General features: G+C 43.7%; 1 protein-coding gene across 2 annotated transcripts in view; it reads left to right on the top strand.

Moving 5' to 3' along the window:
• Positions 1-14,436: 14,436 nt before the first annotated feature.
• Positions 14,437-26,912, top strand: part of SMYD1 (SET and MYND domain containing 1) — a 26,361-nt gene continuing 13,885 nt past the window's right edge. For both annotated transcript variants that reach the window (XM_009072053.1, XM_009072054.1), the window contains exons 1-3: positions 14,437-14,577; positions 24,758-24,934; positions 25,606-25,819. In XM_009072053.1, the coding sequence (XP_009070301.1) occupies positions 14,441-14,577; positions 24,758-24,934; positions 25,606-25,819 (528 nt within the window). In that variant the 5' untranslated portion in view covers positions 14,437-14,440. The remainder of the gene's footprint in view (positions 14,578-24,757; positions 24,935-25,605; positions 25,820-26,912) is intronic.

Below are 26,912 nucleotides of genomic sequence, written 5' to 3' on the forward strand. Positions count from 1 at the left end.
TCACAAAGCCAAGCACCACACAAATTTACTGAATGAGAAGACAGATCAAATTTAGTGCTGCTGGGCCTTCACAGAGAACCCCTGACACCTGCATGAAACACTGTTGACTCCAAGGGGTCTCCAGGATCTGCAAGGCTTTCTGCTCAGATGTGACAGAAAGATCTGTGGCTTCATTTGTTTCTCAAATCAGAATTGTAATGCTTTGCTAGCTTTAATGGGAGGAACAGATGAGCAGAATTAGCTTTCATTACAGACAGTGCAGATTCCTGTGATACTTAGAAGTGAAAAAATACGTATTTACAATAAAGGGCAAAAATAAAGTAATCAAGCTCTGTGCCTAGTACTTCAAAATGTCTAGCATGTGGCTAACTACCATCACAAATGTGAAAGGCTAGAAACAAGGAGATCAGGAAACACATGAACAATAACCATTATTTATGACCTTAGAAAACTGGTTATCACTTACCTAAATTAGAGCTGTCACTTCTGCTAGATGAGAATCTCCTGTGTCTCATTTGCAGCACTTACATCATAGATTTATCATTTTTTAATTGAAATGTGGCAATTCAATTCTTTTGGGATCTTATCTTTCATGCTTGATACCAAGAAACTTTGTTTAAAGCTATTTTAGACAGTTTGCACAACCACTTTCCAGTAGGTGAGCAAGGAGGGTGTGGAGTCCATGTACAGATTTGGGAATGAACACTGAACAAACCTAAACAATTTCCTTCTTCTGCCAACTCATGTTTCTTTGATACATTCAGAGATGTTAATCTCATTCTCCTGACTTCCAAAAGTGCTACTCTTGTTTCAAAAGCAAGTAAACTGGCACTTATCCTCCTTCAATTAGTATGTTCATGGTGTACAAGTGGGGTATTACACTGTGGCGTTTCCATCTGCTGGGAAGTTTTTAGTCTAAGTTTTCTTTGATTTCCTAAGGAAAGGAGGCCTATGTGACCACATGGAGAAAGGGTGCCCTACTAATAATTGTGAAAGATACTGGCTAAATTTGCACAAGCCTATGTGACAGAGTGGCAGAAATATCAATGAGACCTTACAATGCCTCGTGTGCTAAACTTGGGGTCCTGAGAGAAGAGAAAGTCATTATTCATCTTACCTGTGAGAAAGTTGCAGTGTGGCCCATCTTATCCTCATGGCAAAGAGCACATACAGGACAGAGCATTTGAAACCTTGCTGCAGGACAATATAGGAAGTCTGCAGCTGGCAGTTTGCAACGGCTCACAACTGTCATCAACAGTCAGCATAAGTAAATTATTATTGAACCAAGTCAATAATGAGAAAAGCAGTTATACATGTGTGACTTCAGACTCTCTCTACAGACAAACAAGAGCTAAGGAAAGCCAGGGAAAGGGTCCTTGGAAATATCATATCTGGGGGAGGAAAAAGAGTCACTGAAGAATGCAGAGGCATTATCAGCCTCAAACAAAGACCAGGATAGATTAGGAAAGGGGACCAGAACAAGAGCCCCATGAGCATGTTGAACTGAATCCCTGTGGACCTCAGGGCTCAAGTTCCCATGACTCCTAACCAATGAACTACTACTGGCATGTACATGTTCCTGCTCAACTTATAGTTGTACATGTATCCAGTTAAATTTTCTGTTAAAGGATGGACTAAGTTACTTGACAGCTCAGATGCTGACTCCTCAGAATTATAATTTAGCAGCAGCAGGAAAGATCTGGATCCAAGACTGCAATCAACCACAAAATATAAATTCTTTCAAAAAAAAAGAAAAAAAGCGCAGCAGACTACCTTACTCTTGTTTTTCAGGGCTTTTCGATCTACTTCTTACACTCACAAAATGAAAACTAAGACAAATCAGACAGAATTCAAGGTTTTGTGGGCCCTGGTCTGTACAACAGCCCACACCAGAAAGCTTCAGCTGGGCAGATTTACTGAGCACAGCAGCTCAGCACAGGTGTCTCTACAAACAGACTAACCATGGGGAAAGCACAGAGTGGTGCAAACCAACAATGTGATGGCTCAGATCCCACATCAAGGCTCAGAGAAAGCTTTCTTGCAACTTGAAGGCAATAAGACACTAACCAATGTCTCACAAAACTGCTTTTAAGTGATCATTTTTCAGAACTTAACTGTATTTACTCAGTCCAGCAGCTTTCAGTATGACATCAGACAGGCTTCAGGTCCTCTACACGACCTCAGCTCTGCACAGTGCAGGCTGACAGTGTGATTCCCCTCTTTCTCTTGGACAGCCTGCCTGCCCCTGGCCCAGTACAGACTGATGTGTTTCCAGTCTCGGTGGCTTATTGAAGGTGTCACCTCAGAGTCCTGGGAGCAACACAAGACCTTGAATCCCATCATGGACTTATGGATTCATAGAACAGTTTGGGTTGGAAGGAACCTTTAAAGGTTATGTAGTTCAATCCCCTTGACTAGACCAGGTTGCTCCAAGCCCCATCCAACCTGGACTTGAACACTTCCAGGCTTGGGGCAGCCACAGCTTCTCTGAGCAACCTGTGCCAGTGCCTCACCACCCTCACAGTCAATAATTTCTTCCTAATATCTAATCTAAAGCTACTCTCCTTAAGTTTAAGGTCATTCCCTCTTGTCCTATCACTCCATGCCCTTGTCAAAAGTCCCTCTCCAGTTCTTTTGTAGCTCTTTCAGGTGATGGAATGTACTAGAAGGTCTCTCTGGAGCCATCTCTTCCCCAGGCTGATCAACCCCAGCTCTCTCAGCCTGTCTCCATAGCAGAGGTGCTCCAGCCCTCTGAGCATCTTAATGGCCTCCTCTGGACTCACTCCCACAGGTCCACATCCCCCTTATGCTGGGGGTCCCAGGGCTGGATGCAGCACTCTAGGTGAGGTCTCACCAGAGCAGAGTAAGGGGGCAGAACCACCTCACTTGACCTGCTGCCCACACAAGTAATAACCAGCCCCAATTGCTGAAAAAAAGGAACCTGTAGGTTAGAGAGACTGTAAAAGAGGGGAAAAGCACACTATGATCTCATCCCATGCAAGAATCCACAGTGAAGAAACACAGGGTGCTCAGAGTGAGCAGAGTTTGAGGTCAGCAGAAGGGGTTAAAATCAGAAGATAAAAACCTTGGAGTCCTTATGGAGGTTGTGGAGCTTGCAGCACAGATGGTTTTTAAGAACAAGGTGGATTAGCATCTTAAGAATGACACAGATACAACTGATCCTGGCCTTGAATTCAGGGGATTGGGCTATTTTCTGCAACCCTCTGAATTTGACTGCAGAACTCAGTGAGGACTGGATTTGGGTCTCCAATAGGAAATACTTTCCAACCTACAGGTGTCAGAGAAAGAACTTCTGCACTTCATAGACTAAATAGGAAGAAATTAAATTGTTCCATGACAGAGGAGAAGACTGTAATTTCCTTGCACAAATCAGACCTGTGCTTGAACAAAGCAGAACAGAGCCCTCAAGCTACACTCCAAGATTGCAACACTTGCTCAGAACCACAGAGCCAGAATGGAGAACAGTCTGCTGGGTGCTGAACTAGTTGCAAAAGACTAAAATATCTTAGTCTTTGCAAGGATATGAATGTACAAACTGATAACAAACAACAGTCACTAAGGTCCATGCACACTGCCAAAAGAGAGCCATACCCTGCAGAGGGTGATTCAAAGCACATACACTCTGCTCTTTCTTTAAATACAGTTCAGCAGCTTGTACAGGACTACCATGGGTAAAGTGTTGCTTGTGGACTAATAATTTTCATGTTTTCCTATTAGTTTATCAGAGAATATGCCAGATCATGAATTAAAAAATCAGAAATATCTGCTTTCAGTTTTTCAGTGAAAGAGGGAATTTGGAAGCAAGGTTTCATGGCTTCAGTGTTGCACTCAGTACTATCTTTGTCTATACACTTAAGGAATTACCACAAAACAGCACCACAACCTTGGCAGAATAGACAAGTAGAGTGTGGGAAGTGTAGGAAGATACTTCTCTGTATTTGTTTCAAAGAGTGACAGAAAAGCACACGTAAAGCAAATTGTTTAGTTCTTATCAGAAACAGGCTGTGAGCTCTGTGCTGGCACATGGGCTCGGCCTCCTGATAATTGCTTCAGATTTTTAGCATGGATCTTGCCCGAAAAGTGAGACAAAGCAACAACTGGGGAAGCAATAACCACACTGCAGAGATTGCAGTATTTGGTTTTGTCCACTACTCCTCTCCCATCCATCTGAAAGCAGACAAGAGCAAGCTCCATTCCAAGCATTCACTGAAGTATACAAGGAAACATTTCATTTTGCAGTGAAGAGGAACAGTCCCCTGAAAACTGAAACAATATGTTTTCTTCTGTTGGTCATGCTTCTGCCTCTCACCTGCTCACCATGCATTTGGACATAACAACAAACTTTCTTAGCATTTGTTTTGCCCTGGGGAAAGACTAGAATTATTCCTGTTTCAGTAACAAGGATACAATCAGTGATATATCCACTGACTGGGACTTAATTCCACAAAACCAGCTTTCAACACTTGCCCAAATTGTATTTGTGTAAAGCAGAGCCATGAGCAGACAAATGCCAGCTCATGTTACAATAGGATACTTTAATCAATAATATACTACTTAGCATTGCTCATAACATTTTGCCTCAAGCAGCCCTTAGAGTCATCTATTCTCAAAAAATCCTGACGTGTCTTGTTACAAACAGGGATGTTAAAACAGGTCAGGAAAGGAATGCAGCTGTGCCACAAAGCAAGTCTGCTGAGCTCTTTTACCACTAACCCTGGGGGCTTGACATCAAGGTTGTTCTGCATCCTGTCTCACAAGAATGACAGACAGCACAGCTCAACTTCTTGGAAAGGTTCTCCACCCAGAGGGTGATTGGGCACTGGAACAGGCTCCTCAGAGGTGGTCATGGCCCCAAGCCTACCAGAGCTCAAGGAGTGTTTGGACAATGCTCTCAGGCAGATGGTGTGATTCTTGGGGTTGTCTTGTGCAGGGTCAGGAGTTGGACTTTGATGATCTGTGGGGAGTGGCCTGGCTGCATTCAGCAAGGCTCCAGCATGTCTGGGCTAGTCAGGGGATGTGTTAGGACTTGTTGCCTGAGGGCCTTGGGAGGAGTAGGTGTGGAGATGGGACCCCTGAACAGAAAGCGCCTGCGTGCTGGCTCACCAGCCCCCAGTTGGGACGTTGCTGGGGTAAACAAGTTGTTGTGCCTTAGGTTGACCAGTTGGTACACACCTAATGTTTTGAACAAGCCAATCAGCAGGGAATATGCTAAGCAAAGGGACTATAAGGGTCTGTGTAAAACAACAATAAAGGGACATGTTGCTTGCATCAAGCTGTGTCCCGTCTCTCCATCGTGGCAATGATCCTTGTGGGCCCCTTCCAACTCTGAACAACCTGTGATTCAACTTACCTTCCCAAATAAGAAGTGTAATCTCCCTATACAGAGAGAAATGGGTTTCCCTGGAAGCTGAGTTGAAACATTTCCAGGTTGGAGTCAGCCTATGGAGATTTCTACACCTCTCTAGTGAGGATGCAATAGTCCAGGTAACTCAAATTGGGTGTTAACATGTACTTTCCTCAGACACAATTATTTTTTAATTCTTAGGTGCTCTCTTGACCCATAGCCTTCAAACTCTTGCACTTGTAAGTACCTTACCCTCATGCCACCTGAACTTGCCTTCTCTCATCTGATGCCTTTTGGATATCTTTTAAGGATTCTGAGGAGCAGTGCAGGACATTATAGCAATACTAAGAATGGGAGAGGGGCTCTATTGTACCTGGCCAGATAATACAATGGAGAAAAGAGTCAGTTATTTCCATCAATTTGATTTGCAATGGTGAAGTCGGGTAACTTTACAATTGTATCTACAATCCTTAACTGGATTTGGATCCAAGAAGAAGACCAACAAACTGAGAGTTTGAACTCTGAAGTTTTGTCAGCACAACTGCTGATTAAGTCAAATTAAAGGAATTTAAATACCTTGTCTTGTTGTCTCATCTAAAATGCCATCGAAATGGAAAGAGCAAAAGACAAATATCAGCCAGTAGTTAGGACAAGATGCATTTATATGTCTTTGCTTATGCAAAACATCAACCACTTGAGTATTCACATGCAGCACAGGATGAAAGAACCAATGCTCACCCTCTGGTTCACACTGTGCCTTGCTGTGGCTCCAAAGCAACGCTGTAAAGCCACCACAACCTTCCCACTTCCAGAAAGATTGTTCTCATGGACTTACAAAGTACTATTATCAGCCTACTTGGGCTTTAAAAACAAATAGAGTCTTTTGACAGCAGTAGCTGATGAATTGCATGGAAATATATTCCAGGGACAGGTTTAAATATTACTCTTCCTTGTTATTACAAGAATCACTTTCATTCTTCAGTATTGCAAAAAGGCTGACAGGACTTAAGATTCTTTATTCTTTCTAAATTCATCCATCTTAGTTCTCTTCTCATAGTATTGTATTTTCTCTTTCTCACTAAGACAATTTCCCACCTCTTAAGAGTAGTCCCTCTGCTTGGGCTCAACCTTTGTCAATATAAGGTTATGCTACTACAGCTGAGTCAGCAGTGACAAATGCAGAGCTATAATAATCTAGGTGAGGTCTCCTATCTTGGCCTAACACTTGCAGTGCTGTTAAACCCAATCACTGCTTTCCCCCAAGAGAGAAAGGGCTTCAAATATAAAGACACAGAGTTCCTAACATTTGCCTCGATTTTGGAACCTTACAGATTTACTCTACTGAGGTTTTCTGCATGGTCACAAGGTGCCTGTTAACACACATGACAAGAAACAGGCAGGATTCCAAAACAGTAACTTGTCTGGGGAATTCAGAGAAGTATCATGTGCACAGTAACATCACCTACTTTAATGCAGCTCTTGGCATTCCCCTGCTGTTACATTAGCAAACAGCAGAGGAGTTCGGCTCCAGCTTCACCAGTCTAACACAGCCAAGTACAGCACAATATCAACTCCTTTCCTTAACCCAAACAAGGCCAGAATGTCCTGATCCACAAACAGATACAGCAGCTGCTACTGAAGTTGGTTGGAAGCACAGCATTTTCAGAAGTGCTGGATAACCACTTAAAAACCCTGATCTGGTATAATTTCAGCCTCAAACCACATGGAAAAAATGTACAAATAAATGTAGCCTTTTGCTTTTTATTTCTGTATAGTTAGTGGATTTTTAGGCAAATATATACATCTTTCGTAATGTATTTATACATGGTCTTCTGAGGAACTGCATGGAGACAAGTTCAGGAATAAACTGATGTGTCTCTCACTTAAACCTCAACCAGGCAGTGAGTTGTAATGGTCTCCAGTTTGGTCTGGGCCACTTCAAGCTCCTTCCCAATGGCAACCACACACATCCACAGTCGCTGTGCTAAATGACATGTCTCTGCTCACTCCCAGAGAAGGGTCACAAACAAACCTGACCTTTCTCCTTCTAACTATGCCTCAAGGCCACTTGCCACACACAAAAATGACAGAGCACAGGGAGATTTATGCTAGCACTGCCTTTGTGCAAGCAGTTCTATAAATACTAAGTTGAACTTGAGGTCTGTAGCTTTCAGATTCACAATACATCTTTCCTGCCAACTAAGAAAAACTTCTTTAAAAGAACAGGTTACCTGACAGTTTGCAACCATGCCACAGAAACCTTTCAGAGAATCAATCAAAAGCAGTAGCCTTGTAGAACAGCCAGACTGACCTTGTCATTTATATGCCTCCAAAAAGTTTAAATAAAGGTGCTGGTATTGTGAATTTGCAGCGACTGTTTGGAACAACTTTGTGTCATTAAGAAATGGTTCACCACAGAGCAGACCAACTACTGTTTGTCACAAAGGTACTACAGAAAAATTAATGGCAGTTTATGTATCTAAAAGGATACTCAGGTGAAGCATGAATATCTGGAAATCAAAGTATAAATGTGATTCTACTGAAATGCTAAGAAGAGCTTTGCAAGTGATTGTAGCACAGACACTTAGCTCCAGATAATCATAAGGTCCCTTTAAAGGAAGTGCAAAGATCTCTCAAAGATTCCCATGTTCATGGGAAGTGTAGAGGCTTCTGAGGTGAGAAATCCCATGGAACAGATTGGTACCTCTCTGCAGTACTGGTCCCATTTTCAGTTTCACAACACACCATCAGCCTCACCTGTACCATTTGCTTTTCCCTCTTTCCTAAATTCTTCAAGAAATATTCCTTTTCACAGAGAACTGGGCTGAGAAATGTACCTGGTCAAAGCTGATTAGACAGAGTGGAAAATGAGCATTCAGGTACCACCCAGGCATAAAGAGAAATCCAACAATAAAACTGGCAACATCTTCCTGTGCTGTCACACTTCACTTGTGTGCCCACAAAGAAAATGTGAGAAACAGCCTAGACTTTCATGTACTACCTATAGGCTGTCCTTTAATGAGCAGATATTCACACTAAGAGAAAGAAAATGTTATTGTTGGATTGTCAAGGCAGACAAAAGGAGAGCCTGGAGACAACTGCAACCTTTAGCAACAATCCATGTTAGAACTAACACAGTCCCAAAGGGAAAGCTAGAAAAGTAGGTGAAGTTTTCCATTTTATTTTCAAAGAAAGTAATAAAATATTTTTGATTGTTTTCACTACTAGTCCTGAGCAGTCATATTTCTTGTGATTACTTCAGCTCTTAGTACAATTCAAGAACTTAAAGTTTAGGACACAGAATTCCAGACACACTGCAGAGGCTACGGAGCCTTAACAGACAAGGAAGATGGAGGTGAGAAAGGAGAAGGCTGGAAAACTAGTTTACGCCTCTACCCAGAGACGTGGCACAAGACTTGGGCAATACACTTAAACCTACATTCTCACATGTAGGTACATTTCTATTTAGGCATTTAAGCCTGAAAACTCTGGGTTTCATTTCCATGCATCTCTGAATCTTGCAATGGTACCGAAGGTGAAATGAGTTACCTACTGCAAAGGGATGAGTTAAAGCTTCATTCTTTGATGGGACCTTTCAATATTATCCTAAACAGCAAAACTGGCATAAACAGCATTACTTTAAATGACTGTTTGCTGTTAGGGTATGAACTTTGAATAAATTAGTTTAATTAGAAAACAGGTGTTTCAAACCAGGTCCTTTTGTAAGTGACTCCAGATACCAACACCTTCCTACCTGAGTATGAAATAAGCAGTAAGTATCAGAGAAGGACACAGTGCTCCTTCCCACTTAAGCTGTATTTTACAGGTTACCTTTTGAAAAGCATTCAGTGAGCTACTGGAAATAAAACACACCTGTGCTATAACTCCTCTCTGTGGTGGGTGCTCCACACTTGCGTAAGAGAAGGAATTGTTCCTCTTGCTAATGGTGCTGTGGCCTTAAGAGACTGCAAGTCCCATCAGGTCCTGGTCACAGTTAGCACCAGCTCAACTTCACGGGGATCAGAGCATGCTGAAACTCAGAGCCTGGTGAGCTACAGCTGCACATAGGTGATTACATCCAGCCCTGAGCACACAGGGACAAGACACGTGCATATGACCGGAGAAGTTATGGTCTTCACATTCCAGACTGCAAACATACACCTCACACAGAAGGGGAAAAACACTCTGTAGTCTTAATTCAGAGCACTACTTAAATAAAGTAGTATAGCTCCATAGGGGGAAAATAACCAGTAGAGACTGAAGGAGTAAGCTGCAGGGCAAAATGCTCATGTCTTCCACTCTTCTTTGAAGAAATACAGGCAGAGTATTTGGTGCATCACTGTTCCCTCTAAGGTAATGTTCTGCTTGAGTTGCACCTGGAGTTCTGCTTAATAATTTTATTTTTATTTTTAATGATGCCAGCTTGAGATTGAGAAGTATGCTAAGAATTTAATTAAAATCTTATGTTTTCGTGAATTGGTCTCACTCTTACAAGTCCTCCATCACTAAGACAAGCCATGAATCACTGAGGATTTATTAATTACCAAAAGCCACTCAAACTTTACAAAGACTGGTGCAATAGAAGTGTTCTAAACACATTCATTTTCACTCTCATACAAATGACTTCTCTGTCTTATCTCTAATGTGACATAAAAATGCTGAGTAAATAGAAAAATCTGTTATTGAAGCAGAATATATCATAAGGATAATCTCGTGCTTGAAACCCAGTATACTATTTTTTGGTGTAATTTTCTGACTTGTCTCTTCTGACAGAGTTCAGAAGGCACAGCAGCTAGTACTTTGGTGAAGTTAAAATCAGAGTGAGGTAACAGTGAATAACATCAATGAAGACAGAGAACAACTTCATTGTTTTAATGTTCAAACACTGAAGGTACAGGCATTGAGAAGGCAATGGGAACTACAGGTTCTTTTAACATGAAAACTGAAGCACTTTAAATAATTTTTAAAAAAAAATAACAAGAGGTGGATTTTTGAAATCTGGAATCAAACAAGTTGCCTCATAATTACAAATTGGACTTTGTCTGAATTGAAAGATGACGATTTGCTTATTGTTTCTCCAGTCTCCATTATTATCTTAGCAGCATAGCCAGCATTTTTTAAATCTTCTTCAGTGGCACATAAGGTCATTCAAACTCATGTGAGAAGGCTTAGGGACATTTTAACATTATTATAATTGCATATTTTACTACTTGAGAGAAGTTCAAGAACGTATTTCCAGCTTTAAATCTTTACTATTTGTGTTCTTACTTTTGCTGGGGTAATTGTAGAGGAATCTTTGTGGCACGCCATGCAGGAAAGGCAGGGAAAGAAGTCTTCCTTCAGGGCAGCATAAATGTGGTAGGAAAAATAGTAACATTAATTAAATTGTCAGAAAGCAAGTAATTAAAAAAAAAGTCTATTTGACCCAGGATTTTCTACCACTTGATTAAAAAAGAAATGCTTCCAGCTTTAGCCCATTATTACCTTTTGTCTCCCAATTCTTCAGGGTAGAGACAGAAAGCAGAATAATGTAGTAAAGAAAAAGACAAACCCTTGAGGCAAAAGCATAAAGTTACAAGTTCAAGGTACTAAACCCACAAAATGACAGAGCCAAATTGTACCCTCAGATTCCGAGAGCAATTTAATGAGCAACAGATGGATGTACATGAATCAAATTCAACAACTGCAAGTCCTCAAGAGCAAATACTGACTCACATATTTGCTCATTTTATGAGCCCTTTCACATGGCTGTGTCCAAGGCACATCCTCTCCAGCCACAGGGTTAGAGCACCTTACCAGGTGCCATCAGTCAGCCTCACTGTAGCTGAGTGTGCATGCTCAAGCCTGTCCCAGCAGCAAAGCAGAGCAGCTTAATTTACATCACGTGCACTACATTAATTTGTTTTACCCTGCAGGAGGCTGCACACAGGTAGTTATCTTAGCTGACTGGTTCTAACTTCACATGATGTGCAAACTCTATTGCTTGTAATCAGGCCATCGTATTCCTGCTCTGTTAGAGGATGAAAAACGAACAAAAGTTTGAATGCTGAGAGCATCAGCTGCCTGAAACTGCCAGCAAACAGCAGCACTGAAATCCAGTCCCTTTTGGCTGTGGCAGAGCAGGAAGCACAGTCACTGTGCAGGAGGAGTCAGAAAGCAAACTTAGAAATACACTCAGATATCCACCCAAACTCAGCTTAGAAAGGGCAGGTGAAAGTAGCAGACCTAAAAACCCTCATCAAATAAATTGAACTGCAGTATTACAGCACCGTATTCCTGTGTGAGACAGGGAGGCTCAACCAGAGAGATTTTGATTTCTGCAGTTCAGTGAAAGACTTTTCCTGGCAGGCGGGTGATGGAGAGCACACCCAGGGCAGCCTGTGAGCCCTGCTCCTGCTCCTGCTGCTCCTGCTCCTGCTCCTACTGCTCCTGCTCCTGCTCCTGCTCCTGTTCCTGCTCCTGCTCTTGCTCCTGCTCCTCCTGCTCCCCCTCAGAGACTGCAGCCCTTCAGCTGACAGGGACTGCTAGTGACTGTATAGTGACTACTAGTGACTGTATAGTGGCTACTAGTGACTGCTAGTAACTGTATAGTGGCTGCTAATGACTGCCTAGTGACTGTATATTGACTGTATAGCAACTGTTAGTAACTGTAGTGACTACTAGTGACTGTACAGTGACTGTATAGTCACTGCTAATGACTGCTAGTATCTGTATAGTGACTGCTATTGACTGCCTAATGACTGCTACCCTCACCCTGTGAGTGGTTGCATTGAACGGGTAAAGCTGAATTACAGTGACAGGATGAGTTCGAGGAGCACCTGCCAAGGACAGGGATATTTTTTCCTCTTTTTTCTTTTTTTATTCACATCTGAGCTCTGCTCACCACAGTCCAAAACTGCAGCGATTAAATTGGATGATATCGTGCTTTTGGAAAATTTTCAGAGGGCAGCAGAGGGTGCTGTTAGTTCTCGTGTTAGGAGGACGGGGCCACTCACCCCTCCAGCCCAGAACCCAGACACACCCAAAGCACAGAACAATCTCGTAGTGAAGGGTTGGCCTTGCACTGTGCTTCAAAATTGGTATTTCTCTCCAACTGGCTTTGAAATTAAATGTGTTTCCAAGGGGTACAAAGTAGGTTCACTGCTCCAAATAGGTATTTCAAAAGAAGGAATCCCTGTTATCCAGCTTCTACTTTGAAAAGATAGATTCTTTGTTGTAATTGTATTATTTGTTCTGATATTCCGTTCTATGTCCTTTGTTATCTGGGAGTCAAAAACAATGTTCAGTGTGATTAATGACTGAGTTCAATACAGACACACTCCAAATTGCATAGTTTGGGGAGAAAAAAAAAGTGCACTAATTTTGAGGTGCTAAAGTACTGCTGGCAATTACATATCTCTAAAAGGCACTTACACCCAGGGGAATTAACCATGAGTTACAGATGAGACCAGAGCATCCTGACATCACATGTCACACATGTAGAGGAATTAAAATTGTAGCTGCTTATAGGGGTTAATTGTCTGTAGTGACTTTTCTACACTGTACAGCATGGGCACTGTAAGGCCTGTGCTGATGGCTCTGGGATGGCTCTGGCTCTCCTCAGGAGGACTGGAGGTGTCTGGTTGTTTGGGGAATATACTGCTCATAATCACATGAAGAGCTGGATCACCCTGAATTTATGGAGTTGTGGATTGATATTGTTTGTGCTTGGCATGCGTGGGCTGACTCTCACATGGTATTTGTGCTGAGGTATGATACCAGACTTCATTGGCAGGCAAGGAACATTGCCAGAAACTTTTAGCAGAAGATGCTGAGCAGTTCTGTGTCTCAAAGAGCCTAGTGATACTTCCCACTGCCTTGGCAAGGTAAAGCATTTCTTTTCCTGCCATGGGATTCATTTCTTTGCATCTCCCTTTCCTTGTTAATCAGATAGATTTTTCTGTGCAGCACAGAGATGTGGGAAGAGGTTTGCAATCATTGTTTTCTGCATGGTGCTCAGTGATCAAGAAACAGCATCAAGTTTCCTAGTTTGAAGTAGGATAAGATTAGCAGGAACAGCCCTGTGAAGTGCTATTAAATGATAAAAAAATGCTGAATGGCAATATGGGCTGGGTTCAATTTCCACAGCGAGGTTCACTCTTATACATGGAGGCCTTTTCTTGTGTCTCCCTGAACTTGCACTGGGGAGGAGAGTAAAGCCAGGGCCTGGTTGCTCATGAGTTTGACATCTCTGATGGACCCTCCTTTTCCACTCAGGTAGCTCAAATTCTCTCCCGCAGCTGAGCATTGGAGGTGGGGAGAGTTTGCAGGTGCAGTACTGTTTCAAAGTGGTTTAGTGCATCCAAAATTCTAAGAGTATCTAAGATGTCCTGCTTGCTCCCACAGCCCATGCTGAATTGCTGCTGTCCTTCCAACTCCTTGCACACTGCTCTGTACACATACTGCTACTGGCATTTGGGAAGTGAATCCTCTTTTCCAGGCTCTGGTGGTGACAGGATGCTAAGAATTTCAAGGCACGTGTTTCACTGTTATCCCTGCCTCTAAGCATGCTGTCTATCTCCCTGAGGGTAAAAATAAACAGCTTTGTTTGATTTCTAGAAAAAGCCAGACAACATGCAGGGGTCAGAAATAGGCATCCTGGCCCTCCCCATCCCACTCAGCTGTTGCTTCCTGAGAGACAGAAGCATGTGGTGGTTGCTAAAAATACCCTGCAAAGAGAATACATTCTCTCTCCAATGGGAGAGTATAAATTAAGCTGAGTCGTAACATATACAACTGCTTGTGGCTGGAAGAAACCACCCCAAACATCATTTTCAGAGAGGGTTTTCCTAATGTAGCAGAAATCCCAGCCCTGTCCCTTCCCTGCGTAGGTCGACGATACTGTGCAGAAGATCTTCCCCTGCAGCCTCTCCTGCTCCCACCCCCTTGCCCTCCTATGGGAAGCGATGCAGCCAGGGGTGGGGGGAGCCCAGCCCTTTTATAAGCGTGGCCTTGCAGCAAGTCAAAGTTGATAGGAGTGACAGGAGATTTGGCTTGCTCTGAGATCCCCACCTCCCAAGCCTTGGGGTTCCTGGGATGACCAAAGGAGGAATGGAGTCAGTCGAATTGTTCACAACTGAAGGCAAAGGCAGAGGCTTGAAAGCCCAGAAGGAATTCTTGCCTGGGGATGTCATCTTTGCGGAGCCAGCCTATGCAGCTGTGGTTTTTGACAGGTAAGAGGAAAGAACTTGTAAAACACGGACTGAAAGTAATCCTAACGCACAATTTCTTCTGGCTGGGTGCAGAAAAGTTTGCAAGGGGATGACATCAGAAAAGGGAGCGAAGGGAAGTCAGAAGCACTTCTGTGAAGATGCATTCACAGCTTACAGTGAATGTGCTTCCCAAGGCTCAGATCAGCTTTTTTACTTCTAATATGGTGCAATCTGTTTCCAAGATGTGACCTTGCAAGGTGCTTGGTGTAGTCAGATTTTACAAATGCAGTGAAAGTTGCATGTATTCAGTGCCTCACAAAACCAGCCACATGTTACACTCTAGTGAACTGACAGGAGTTAGTGTAATTCAGGTCCAGCAATCTTGGACTGACTTTGCTGAAACCTCTGATGTGTAATTCGTGATAAAAGTGAGATCCATTGTGCCCTGCTCACATGTACCACCTCCCAGCTGCACTTGCAGCTTCACTGCCTGCTGCCTTCAAACTAGTTGCTGGAGAGGATCAGTAAGTGACATTGTTTCTGTTAAAGTAATTTTATGTTTACAGTTAGCTAACTGTAGACAAGCATCTGCTTTTATTCTTGCACGAGACATGTTTGAAATTCATGTTTACACTGGTGTAGCCAGAAAATGAGTTCTGGTGCAAGGACATTTTTCTTTTCTGCTGCCTGTTTTAAGCACAAACAACATTCACTCAACCTGTGCTGCCGGTGTGGCTGGTAGGTGCCCACTTTTGCCCTTGGAATCAGTGAAAGATTCACTTAAATACCCTGGAAGCTCAGATGCAAAGAACCAATTTCTGTGTTAATCTTCATTGGGCTAAATCTAGAAAAAACCTCTCAGACATGAATGGAATTTATTCAGCCTTATAATGTGCTGAGAACACAATGTGGTCCAGATCTTTAAACTGAGGAGCTAGATGTCAGCTAAAGGTTTCATTCTGGCCTTAGGAAAGTTGTGAGTGTTCTTCAAGGGCATGATGGTGAGTCCCGAGACTGAAGTTTTTTGCCCCAAACTGCCAATGACTTTAGTCATTTAGCCAATGACTGTAGTAAATACTCTGCACACTAACCAGGACTGTGAGCAATTCTGCCTAGCTGAGCTTTCCCTGATTGCATCGGCTCTGCTAACGAAGTCTGGGGTGCAAGCAGAGGTCGTGCTGCTGTTTTAATCCCAGTCATTTTATAGTTAAAGCTTAACAGTGCTACTGTTTGATCTGACAGTAGCAGAGATTTGGGGATTAAATAGAGCAAGAAATAAGTGTTTTGTGTGTCTTTCATTCACTGTTCCCTTGCCCTTTAACTGTCAGTGGGTGAACATGATTATGAATCTTTGCAATAGCAGCAGTGACACCTTTAGTTTTCATTTTAGTATGTCACTGCAAGAGTTCACATTAAAAATGTCATTTTTCATTTAAAAATGTTGAGTTCTTGAAGTCTTAACCCTGAGCTTAATTACAATAGTTGGGACAGAACCATCTCTCCTTGGTATGTCCTTTTAGCTCTTGTACTTCAGTTTCACTCATGCCACTAGCTGGAATCTTGTGATGATACTATGTTTGCTTCAGACAATTATTTCTCCAATATGCCTTATTAAAAATACTTTTTTCTTTTTAAACCATTGGAAACATTTTGACTTTTGATGGCTGGTTGATAATTTTTTTCTTTTATGTGAAATGTTGCAAACATCATGCATAGAACAGAGCTGCCCATGTTGAAGAGCTACAACTTCATTTTCTAATGTCACTTGTGTAATGTGAGATAAGGGGAGAAACTATTAGATGCTATTCCTACACACTCAGGGCTTTGGCTTTGAAGGTACCTTCTACCACTGTCCCAAGGTATGTAATTGCATCCAACACTGTTGATTTGATTGCTGTTAAAAGAAGGGTAGCCTGGATCCTTGTAGGAGTTGCAAAGACAAATCCAAACTAGGCCTTGGTGGCTGGTTTTGCCCTGAAAGAACTGCTGTTGCCTCTGCATGGATGAAGAGTCCAGTGGACACACGTGGTTTTCCTTACCCAGAAACACATAGATCCTAAGATTGGTGTTGAGTCTACACTATTATAAAGGGTCTCATCCTGCACAAGGAAACTCAAAGTCAAGAATCTCTTATCCTAATTCAACTCAGCATCTTCATCACTTGCTGAAAGCACTGTGTATTTGTCCTATGGAAAGGGGATTCAAATGTGAGTAATTGGTGGGTTAAAGCTTTTGACTCAGGTTCAATAGACCAGATTTTCCACAGAGCTCAGCTTTCTTTGTGCATAAAGATCACCATAGAAACACTACAGTGTAGAGCTGGTCTCTACTTTGCATCCCTTTGAAGAGCTCTGTCCTTTGGGAAGTCTGATCAGTGTTGATGCTGAGACCCTGAAATCCTTCCCCTGATTTTGCTGTTGAAATGTTTATGGCTGGCAGTTATACTGCAGTGGCCCACGGTAATCTCTGTGACTGGATATGATGTGCAGGTGAAGCAAAGGTCTTTTTCAGTTTAGCAGGAGCAGCTCTGCAGAGATACAACACCATTTTCTTGGTTTGGCCATACTACAGGATGGAAGGCAGCTTGTGTTTGTTCATGGGCATTAAGCTGCCAAGAGATAGGGTGTGACTGTTCAGAAATGGGGGAGCCCTGTAAAAGCTGATCATCATTTGACCTGGTGAAGACCATAACTGTGAAATGATAAATTTGCATTATTATTGTATATTTAACTTCAGGTGTGTAAGCAAGAAACCCATCCATAGGGCTGTTGCATATCAGAAATGTACCTTTCATACTCTGAGAAACTCTTGGAAGAACAAGCCTCTTTGCCCTGACTGTACAGGGATGTAGGGAGCCCGAACAACTAATCTTGGCACCTGGTGTTAGGTGCTCACAGCAGAAAGTGTGATTGATAGACAGACAGACAGACAGACAGACAGAAAAATGGATGTGAGGAGCTGCTGCTGAAGTAATTTGGACCTGAGGCTGTCACCCAACCTCACTGTATGGATGTCTGTCTTTCAGTAGGAGACTGAGTTTGAGGAGGTATGGAGAATTTTATTTTGCTAGGAGAAGGACAAATGTTTTCTTTGGCAAAACTCTCTCATGAGCCATCACACTCTGAGCAAGTAGGACCCATCAATTTAACTGGACCAACCTACAGGATGATGTGATTGGTTGTCCAGAAAAATGCTTTGAGACTTAGCTTGCAAGTTAAGACGCACAAAACTAAGATCTGTTTAAAGAATTTGAGATGCCCCAGGGTGTCTGAGATGTACAAAACAGGGTTTATGTGAATCAGGCCTCTTCTCAGGCCAGCTGGGTGTCCTTGCAGAGCCTAAAATAACACTGGACTCCTGTGTCCAGACAAGTAAATCCAACCTTACGTGCTCATATGATCAATGGGATAGTATAATATGCACTGAACACAGACACCTATCTTTGAGCTGAATGACTTTACAGACTCCACTGAATGTTGTGATGGAATCTCTACTTAGACATAGAGGGTACAGATAATCATATCTAGGTGTCTGAATCTACAGACTGCATCCCACTCTGGAAGCCTCTGAAGGCCACAAGGACCTGGAAGGTCCTTGAAGACCCCTAATGTCATTAAGGCTGGTGAGGTCTTACATTCTTCAGCCCAATGATGGTGATCCAAGCAGCAGTTTCTTACACAGTGCCAGAGACTTTAAGCCCAGAAGTACATAAAACCCAAAGCTGAAGAAGGTTCCTATGAACATCAGCCAGCTCATAGTTTCTTAGATTTTAAGGCCAGAGTATGACTCACCAGGCTAATTCTGCTCATGTCAGGGGGGTTGGACTAGATGACCTTTAAATGTTCCTTCCAACCCAAACCATTCTGATTCTATGATTCTATAACCTTTTGCTCAGCACAGTATTTGCCTGGTGTTGACTCTTGTATGAGGCATGTTGCTTCTACCTGAATGAGAGCAGGCTGCTTAGAGAGATGGTGAGTACTGGCTGAAAGGGGCTGCAGAACTCAGTATGATCTCTGGTATTTTGACCTTTGGATTAAGTGCAGACACAGTCTGATCTATGTTTGATTCAGCTTTGCTGTTATCAATTGAAATACCACTCAGAAAACACCAGTGTCAGGCCTGCTTTGCCCTAAAGTAGATGCAGAAGACTGGAAATACATCTTTTCATAGAGATTCTTTGTTTTTGTTGGGGTAATGTTTCAACTTACAAAGCCCCTGTGCTTTCCCCATTGACATTACCTCTCACTGAAGCTTTCTCTAGTGCTCTGCTTATGTGCTGGGGTTTAATTCTTCTTCCCTCTTCCTTTCTCATTGAAGATCCCAGGTCTCCTTTCCTCACTGCCACCTTCAGGATGATGGCATTCCCAGTGCCTGGGCTCAGTGTACTGTATGTGACCTTCTCCTCTGGCACATCAATTGGCTATCAAGCCTGTCAGAGTTTACCTTTCCTACGAACATGGGGATGCCTGATATATCTCTGTCAACCTTCATCAAGAGAAGGTTTGCTCTTTAACCAGTGGGTGTGAGAGACAGTAGTTAAGGGAAACAGTGTCATGTGGTAGAAAGCTGAGATCACCTAAGTTCTGCTTGATGAGTGATCTGCAAATTGCTAAAAAAATGAGACCGTGCATTTTTTTCACTTCTTTTTAATGTATGAAACAGGCCCAAAACATTTTGCAAGCAAATATGGGAGGATCCATTATTGCAGTTGGGATGACCTAGGGATATAAGAAATCTAAAATTTTCCATAATAGCATGACTCTGAAAAGATTATGGAAACAAATTCTATGAGTTGATATCACTAAAAACAGAGAGCTAATGTGGATTGTATTCACATTGTTTAAAACATTTTCAGGTTTGATTTTTTAAATTATTATCTCATTTGTTTAAAAGCGTAGATAAAACCTGTCATAAACACTAGCTTTTTAAAAGAAAACCACACCTACACCTCTAATAAGAGGCTGAGAAATTGTGTAATAAAAGACTGAAAATAAAATAGTCTAAAAATAAATCCTCCACTCAAATAAGACAAACTGACATTTTAAAGATGAAAATACTAAGCTTCAACCCCTTTTTAAAGGAGCAAACCCATTCTTGTGCTAATAATTCATCATTAAGTAGCCTCAGTAGAAGCCAGATATTGAGTACCTCACATGTCCTTTCACTGCTGAAAAAGTAGGTGCATTTCCTTAGGTTGTTTTCTCTAATTAAGTGTTACAGCCTCTGCTTTGAAAGCCCAGTAGACTTTGTCTACGTCTTAAGCTGTTCTTATGCTGTTCTCTGTAGCAGGTTAAGGAGAGAGTTCTCCAGACAGCCAACAATAAATAGGACTTAGGTGGTGTAAGCTAGGTCATCTGTGTGTGTCATTTATGATGTACAGAATAGAATGAACCCATATTAAACAGTTTGTGAGCTCCTCACCATGCCCATCATGTCCTCAATGAAATCCTTGTCTGTTCTTTGCACTAAAGCCATCTCACCTGGCTCTTCCAGGCCAGTGAATGAGATGCTGTGAGTGCTGGATGGCAGATGTTTGGGTTGTGCATGTCTCAGAGATGAGGTTAATACATTTCTTGTGACAGTGTTCAGCCAGGTCCAACAGATCTTAATCCATCTGAATCCAATCAAACCAGTCACAAGAGTTATTTGTTTCTTCTGTTTCCACTGAGAGCCATGCTTGCAAGAGTCATGGTTTAGTTGTCAGTGCTGTCACCTCTTGCATTTGTTGGCCGGCACATTGAATCATTGTCACTGTAGTTACATCCAGGATTAGTAGTAGTTGTGCGTCTAATCTACGTAGCATCAGAGAACATGAGCCCTTCAGAGTTCAGCTCGGTTGACACTTGGATGAAAGGCCAAGGAAACCTGAGGCACCCCAGAATGTCATTTAATGAGTCAGTCAGTGGCATTTGCTTTTCAAGTCAGCCCTAAATCCCTGACCTGGCAAGGTTTGACGGGCTGGAGACATCACTGTACTAATGAAGATCCTACTTTTGGACAGGGTAAAAAAAAAGGTTCTCGCTATGTGTGGAAGACGGCAGTGAATGGGTGGCCAGAGATCACCCCAGAGGCCACGGTGTTCATAGACAGAGCAGAAAACATTTGTACTGTCCCTGTGTTAAAGCAAGGGAACCTGAGCACCAAGGCTCTGTCAGTTCAAACCTCCAGGACTCCTGGGTAGGTTGCCACACCAGAAGTCACCTACCTGGAGTTCTCTCCAGAAACCTTCAGTGCTGTCTGGCCATGCAGCATCCACAGCACATGGGTATGGGCTGCTCTCTATACTGTGAGGGGAGGTCTGGGCTACCTGGAGCCATTTGGGTTATGTTAAACACTTTCCAGACCAGACAGAGCAGGTTTTATAGACCAATGATTTACACAGGCTGAGAGACTTAGGTTACTCTTGGGATGCTCTGTCTGTCCCTGGGAGACCTTAACTATTGCAGAGGGGGTGAGAGGTGAGACTGTGGACCACAGCCTTTGGTGTCCTTGGTATTGTCTGACTCCAAGACAGATGGTATCAGAGCCTAGTGTAAGGTCCAGCCCTGGGGCCAAGGGAGAACCCCACTTTGCCATCCTCATTTGGGGCATCCACCTCTGAGTTCCTCTGGGACAGCAGGAGTTTGCATGACTGCTGAGGGGCACTTGGGGTATTTAGGTGCTTGCAGAGTCAGCCAGTGCTTGAGCAATGCTAGTTGAAGACTTAGGCAAGAGGTCTTAAATACTTGTGTCTCCGGATTTTTTCATGTGCCAAGAGTTGAACTCAGGCCTCTGGAGTCCTGCTAACACACAGTAACAATAAATCCAGTCTTCTTTCAAACCATATCTGGGCATGGAGGATCCTGTAAGAGATGAGGTATTTCTGACACCTGCCAGTCAGATTACCTGTGAGTAATTGCATCAGTAGTTTCCATAACACATGGTCTGTTCCATTGCTTTCTTGGAAAGTCTTGTATAACTTTTTCTGGTGCATTTCTGCATCCCTGAGCTGACAGTAAGTTCCGCCAGCTGGGCTTGCTTTGGAAACTCTGGACATATTATGTGACAAACAGCAAAATGTAAAGCTGCATTTCAGTACTTTTCTGTTCTCAGGGAGCAAGCTGAGGGGAGAGAAGCACCTGTTTCAGAACTTGGGTTTTGCTGCACTTCTTTTGCTGAACAGGTTTTGTTTCCCTTCAACCTGTCATTCCTCTAGCAAGTTAGAAGGAAAGATCTCTAACTGCCTTTTTGCTTCCTGACCGCCCTCGAAATACCCAGGTGGCAGGAGGGAGCCCCATTCCCCACACAAAATATTTCCCTGTGCTTCCCAGCATGATGCAACCACATGGGCTTTATCAGCTCTCTGGCTCTCCTTTGCCTTACAAGGAGTGTAATCTGTCTTGCACCTCTGTGCCCCCCTGACTTGACAGCTGACAGAGCACAGCCTCACATTTCTCACCCGCTCCCAGCTCTTCCATTTGACACAGAGGAGCTGGCTGCATCCCCCTTCCCAGACATGTGCTCCCTCTTACCCCATCCTGTATGCTTGCCTTGGCTTGGGCTCCCTCTGACACTGCTCGTTATCATTTTGCAGATCTCATTTTTGTATGTGGTTTTGTCTGCTATGGGTCATCCTGCTTTTTAATCAATGGCCTCTTCATCCTGCAAGAGCCAGGGCACAGGGCAGATTGTGTCAGCAGCTCACACAATACTGCCAGAGGAAAGAAAATGCATTTTTAAATGTACTGTGATAGATATAAATATGCATATGTATGTATATATATATATATATGTATAGTTGAGAGGCAGGACAGTCTTTGGGCTGGACTCTCTGGGGCTGTGTGTCTGATTCCTGCCTGTAGCACATCCTCCTTATGGGATCATCAATATTTTTTTCCATGTCCTTGTGCCTAAGTTTCCCCACTCTGAGCTGTGGACAATGATAATGTTCCCTTGATTATGAAGCCCCTGTGGTCTGTGAGCTTTTTATGCGATGAGGAGAACCTCCCTTCTGGCACCAGATGTATCTGAGTGATGGGAGTATAAATTCTGTACTGTTGAGCCTGGCTGGAGGCCCAGATAAAGTAGGTGGTTGCCTGGAGAAGCAGACAGCTGGAGACACCAAATCAGGCAGTGAAAAAGCTTTCTCTAGCAGCAAGGGGAAAGTCCCAAAGTTGTTTAAGCAGGAGACCAAAGTGTATTCCCCTCCCTCTCAGTGAATTAAGTCCTGGGAGCGAGCAGCTGGGCTTATGAAAGGGGCACATGGTGGAGGTCTCTCCTTGGTCTGGGACCCTGGACACACTCAGAGGGAGGACATGAGATTAGACTTCTTCATCAGTGTTCTCTGATGCATTCCTCCCCCAGCCTTGGTTATAGTTCCATGCATACAATTGTAGGATGCTTCTTTGAAATCCCATTTTGAATCTCCCAACCAAGAATTTTGCTGCTTTTGAAGCGTGTTTCCCCAGTTACCTCATGACCATCTAACTCACAATAACCTCTCAGCTAGTAAAACCATAGAGCCAGGAGCGGAAATAGCTTATGAGCAGCTCTTACCACTGCTGGCACCAGTGAAAAACATGTCAGGTTTTTTGGATATGAAGGAGAAATCTACATTGCTAGTCCAACTGCAGGAAGGCTTTAAGTGGCCTGAAAAGCCCAGTGTAAAGCTGGTGCCAGACTAAACAGGGAGGAATTCATGCCCTGAGAGCAGAGCACATCCTCATGTTGGGCACTGTGCTCAGCGTCCTTAATGTTTACCACATCCCCATCGGTGTCACAGTCTGTGCCACTGACCAGCACTCAATCACTGATGTTCTCGCCTCAGCAACATACTATGAAGATGAAAGATTCTCTGAATTCATTAATAAAATCCCTACAGTGGCCATAAATGCAAGTACTGCTCCCTCTCCCTAACCTTGGCATTACAGGAGCTCACCCTACTTCCTACCCCAGCCAGTGGTCCTGTGAGCTGTTGAGAGTCCATTTTTCCTCTGTCTTCAGCTGTTTGGTGTTTTCTGACCATCCCATACCAGCTGAAAATCCTCATGTCCCTAGACAATCATGCCTGGGAAACTGCTGGAAGCCTGCCCTGGTCCCTCAGACCTTCACTAATACATTCTAAGCATGTCTGGAGTCACTGGAACCATGAGAACTCCAAATTCACCCGTCTCAGAGCTCTGTGCTGCTTTCTTCTGGTAGTAGACAGCCACAACGGAAGGAAGGGTGAGAAGACATAAAACTCTCTGGTGAGAAGATCTGCCTTGAAGGAGGCTGTTTTGTCGCCTTCCTCATGTCATTTCCAACACAATGTTACAATTGCCAAGTGTGGTACCTACAGTACAGCTACACCTGTGGCCTAGTGGTAAAAAGAAGTGACAAGCAAAGCTGCCTTTTAATCCATGGAAACATAGCTTGGTTTCAAGCAGCACAAAACAAGGGTTTCCCCTATGTAACCACTTCGCTCAATCAGTCTTCTTCATTATGGTACTCCTCTGGTCTGCTCACTAGCAGAGCACTGCTGATGTGTATTTTTGTCTCCATAATGTGCCTGTGCCTGAGAAAAGCTTAGGAGAGTAGTTAGGATAGCTTAGAGCCATGTTCCTGTTTGGTCCCTCTCACCCAGTGTTTTCCTAAATCTCTCGAGCATGGTGGTGGCTACTGCTCCATTCTGTGACCTGATCCATGCAGGGCCCAGGAAAGCTTTAGTGCTCAGTGGACTGCCCACTTCAGCCTAATTCAGAGGCATTGCAGGCAGGTGAAGCTCTCAGGCTGGTTCTTTGCCTTCACATTCATTTTCAGTTCACCTGAGCCACAGACTCTCAGGCATTTGCTTTCTGCTCAGCAATGGGTGATTAGTGCTCCAGCACAGGCCAGACAGAAACTGAAAACAGACTGAAATTCCTACTGACACTGACTGTGCTGAGGAGGAGCAGAAGAGCTGCAGACAAGAGGGCTGAGAGCTCAGGAATGCTTTATTGCTGTCCTGCTTTAAACAAACTATTTGTCTCTTTGAAGTAGCCAAATAGAAAAGCAATGACACTGGGCAAGTGCACAAGGATTAAGCTGGATGGGATGTTTCTTCATCCTCCCAAAAAATCTCGAGGGTTCCATCCTTAGTGGCTGGGGAGAGCCCAGGGATGCAGGGCTGGCAGCACCCTTACTGGGTGAAGCTGACTCTCACTGAGATACAAGCCAATGCATCCTTCTGTCCTTCCAGCCTGACACATGTCATCTGTCACACCTGCTTCAAACGGCAGGAGAGGCTTCACCGCTGTGGCCAGTGCAAGTTTGCCTACTACTGCGACCGGACCTGCCAGAGAGCAGCTTGGCTCAACCACAAAAATGAGTGCTCTGCCATCAAAAGGCACGGCAAGGCACCCACTGAAAACATCAGGTGAGAGCTGGCCCTTGGGGGCTGAACAAGAAGCCTAGGAGAGGATAGGGCATCCCATGGCTAGGAAGAGCTGGTAGCCTGATTTGGGCAGGATGGAGGTGGGAGAAAGTTTAGGAAATGCCAGGAGTATCCTGGGCTGAGAGGATGGAGACCAGGAGGAGCATCTGGGGTGGAAGAGATGTGCTCCTGCTTTTTTTTTTTTCCAGTTCTGGGCCCCAAAAATTCTACTGCAGCTGAATATGGTGAAGCAAACCCACCCTGGATGGTTCAGGAGATGTGGGAAAGCAGGGAGTAGGTGGAAAAGGGGTAGAGAAGATGGGGTCTTCCCCAGTTTGTCTATAGGATACATTAATTTGGTTTCACATCCTGGTTCCATCATAAGAAAGTGAAAGATATCCCCAAGGAAAGGAGAGCAGTTGTGGAGGGCTGGAGACCTGAGGGTCTGTAGCACTTCTCCAGATGAGAACACAGACAATGGGGCAAACCCTGCATCTCACTTTCCTTCAAAAGCCCATTGAGGGTGACCAGCCATCAGCCATCTGAAGCTGAGCCTGTCTCAGTCTGTCTGCACACAATTTCCCAACCTTAAAATGAATTTTGATGGTCCTTTGGTCCCTGTCCCTGTGGTGGGTAGTGGTGGTGGTGTTAACACGTGTGGCTCTCCTGGCCAGGCTGGCTGCCCGCATCATGTGGAAGGTGGAGAGGGAAGGCAGTGGGCTGTCAGAGGGCTGTCTGGTCTCCATCGACGAACTGCAGAACCACGTGGACAGCTTTGGCGAGGAGGAGAAGAAGGACCTCCGCACTGACGTCGAGAGCTTCCTCGAGTTTTGGCCGCCCCACTGCCAGCAGTTCGGCATGCAGTACATCTCCCACATATTTGGAGTGGTATGTTGGAGGGATGGGAGAGCAAATGGGGGGTGTTTTTAATCCCAGCTTCCCAGAGAAAGTCTCCTGCTGGCCTGAGTGGTGGATGACTGACTTAATCCCTCTCTTGCCCTAGAGGCCATAGGGATTGGGATGGCTGAGACCAGCATTTGCTGTAGGTAGTTTGTATACTGCCCATTCCCCACCTGCATTACTTTTACACTGGCCCTAGGAAACTGAGGCATGGCAAGGGCAAGGTCTGAAATATTTTGTCTGTCTAAACATGCAGACAAATGGTTTGCCCAATCGTAGGTGCTGCATTGCCATCACAAGTCCCACTAGGTATCTCTCTGTACCTGGAAATGCTGAGAAATCTAAATACATTTTTAGTAAATGTAACTTAGAATATATTTGGATATAGCAGATCTGTTTCAATAGATACATTAATGGCTATTAATATTGTGTGCCTTAGATTTTTTCACAGAATCACAGAATAGGTCAGGTTGGAAGGGACCACATCTGGTTGAATATCCCTGCGGGATCATCCTAGAACATATGGCACAGGATTGCATCCAAATGGTTCTTGAATATCTCCAATGAGGGAGAATCCATGACCTCTCTGGGCAATCTGTTCCAGTGCATGGTCACTTGCACAGTAAAGAAGTTCTTTCTCATATTCATGTGGAACTTCCTGCGCATCATTTTCTGCCTATTACCTTTTGTCCTATTGCTTGGCACCACTGAGCAGAGCCTGGCTCCATCCTCTTGACACCCACCCTTCAGATACTTGTAGACATTGATGAAGTCTCCTCTCAGTCATCTCTCCTCTTCCTTTTACTTTTATAAGATAAATAAATATTTTATATGTAATAAAAATGGTAAAAGATACTAAATATATTTAATATCCACTACTAACTTGTTAACTACAAACTTTTGTTCTCAGTGTAGGAGAGAGAGAAGTTCCCATAAGCCAGTCCAGGCTCAGCTGCTCTGCCCCTAGCCCTGGTACAAGTTGGTCTATCCCTGCACTAACCCCTCAGCTCCCAACAGTGCCAAAGGGGTCAGGGTGAGCTGGGAGGAGACACATGCTCTGCTTGCACCTCTGCCAGTGGCT

Source organism: Acanthisitta chloris, unplaced genomic scaffold, assembly GCF_000695815.1.
Source record: "Acanthisitta chloris isolate BGI_N310 unplaced genomic scaffold, ASM69581v1 scaffold473, whole genome shotgun sequence".
Lineage (NCBI taxonomy): Eukaryota > Metazoa > Chordata > Aves > Passeriformes > Acanthisittidae > Acanthisitta > Acanthisitta chloris.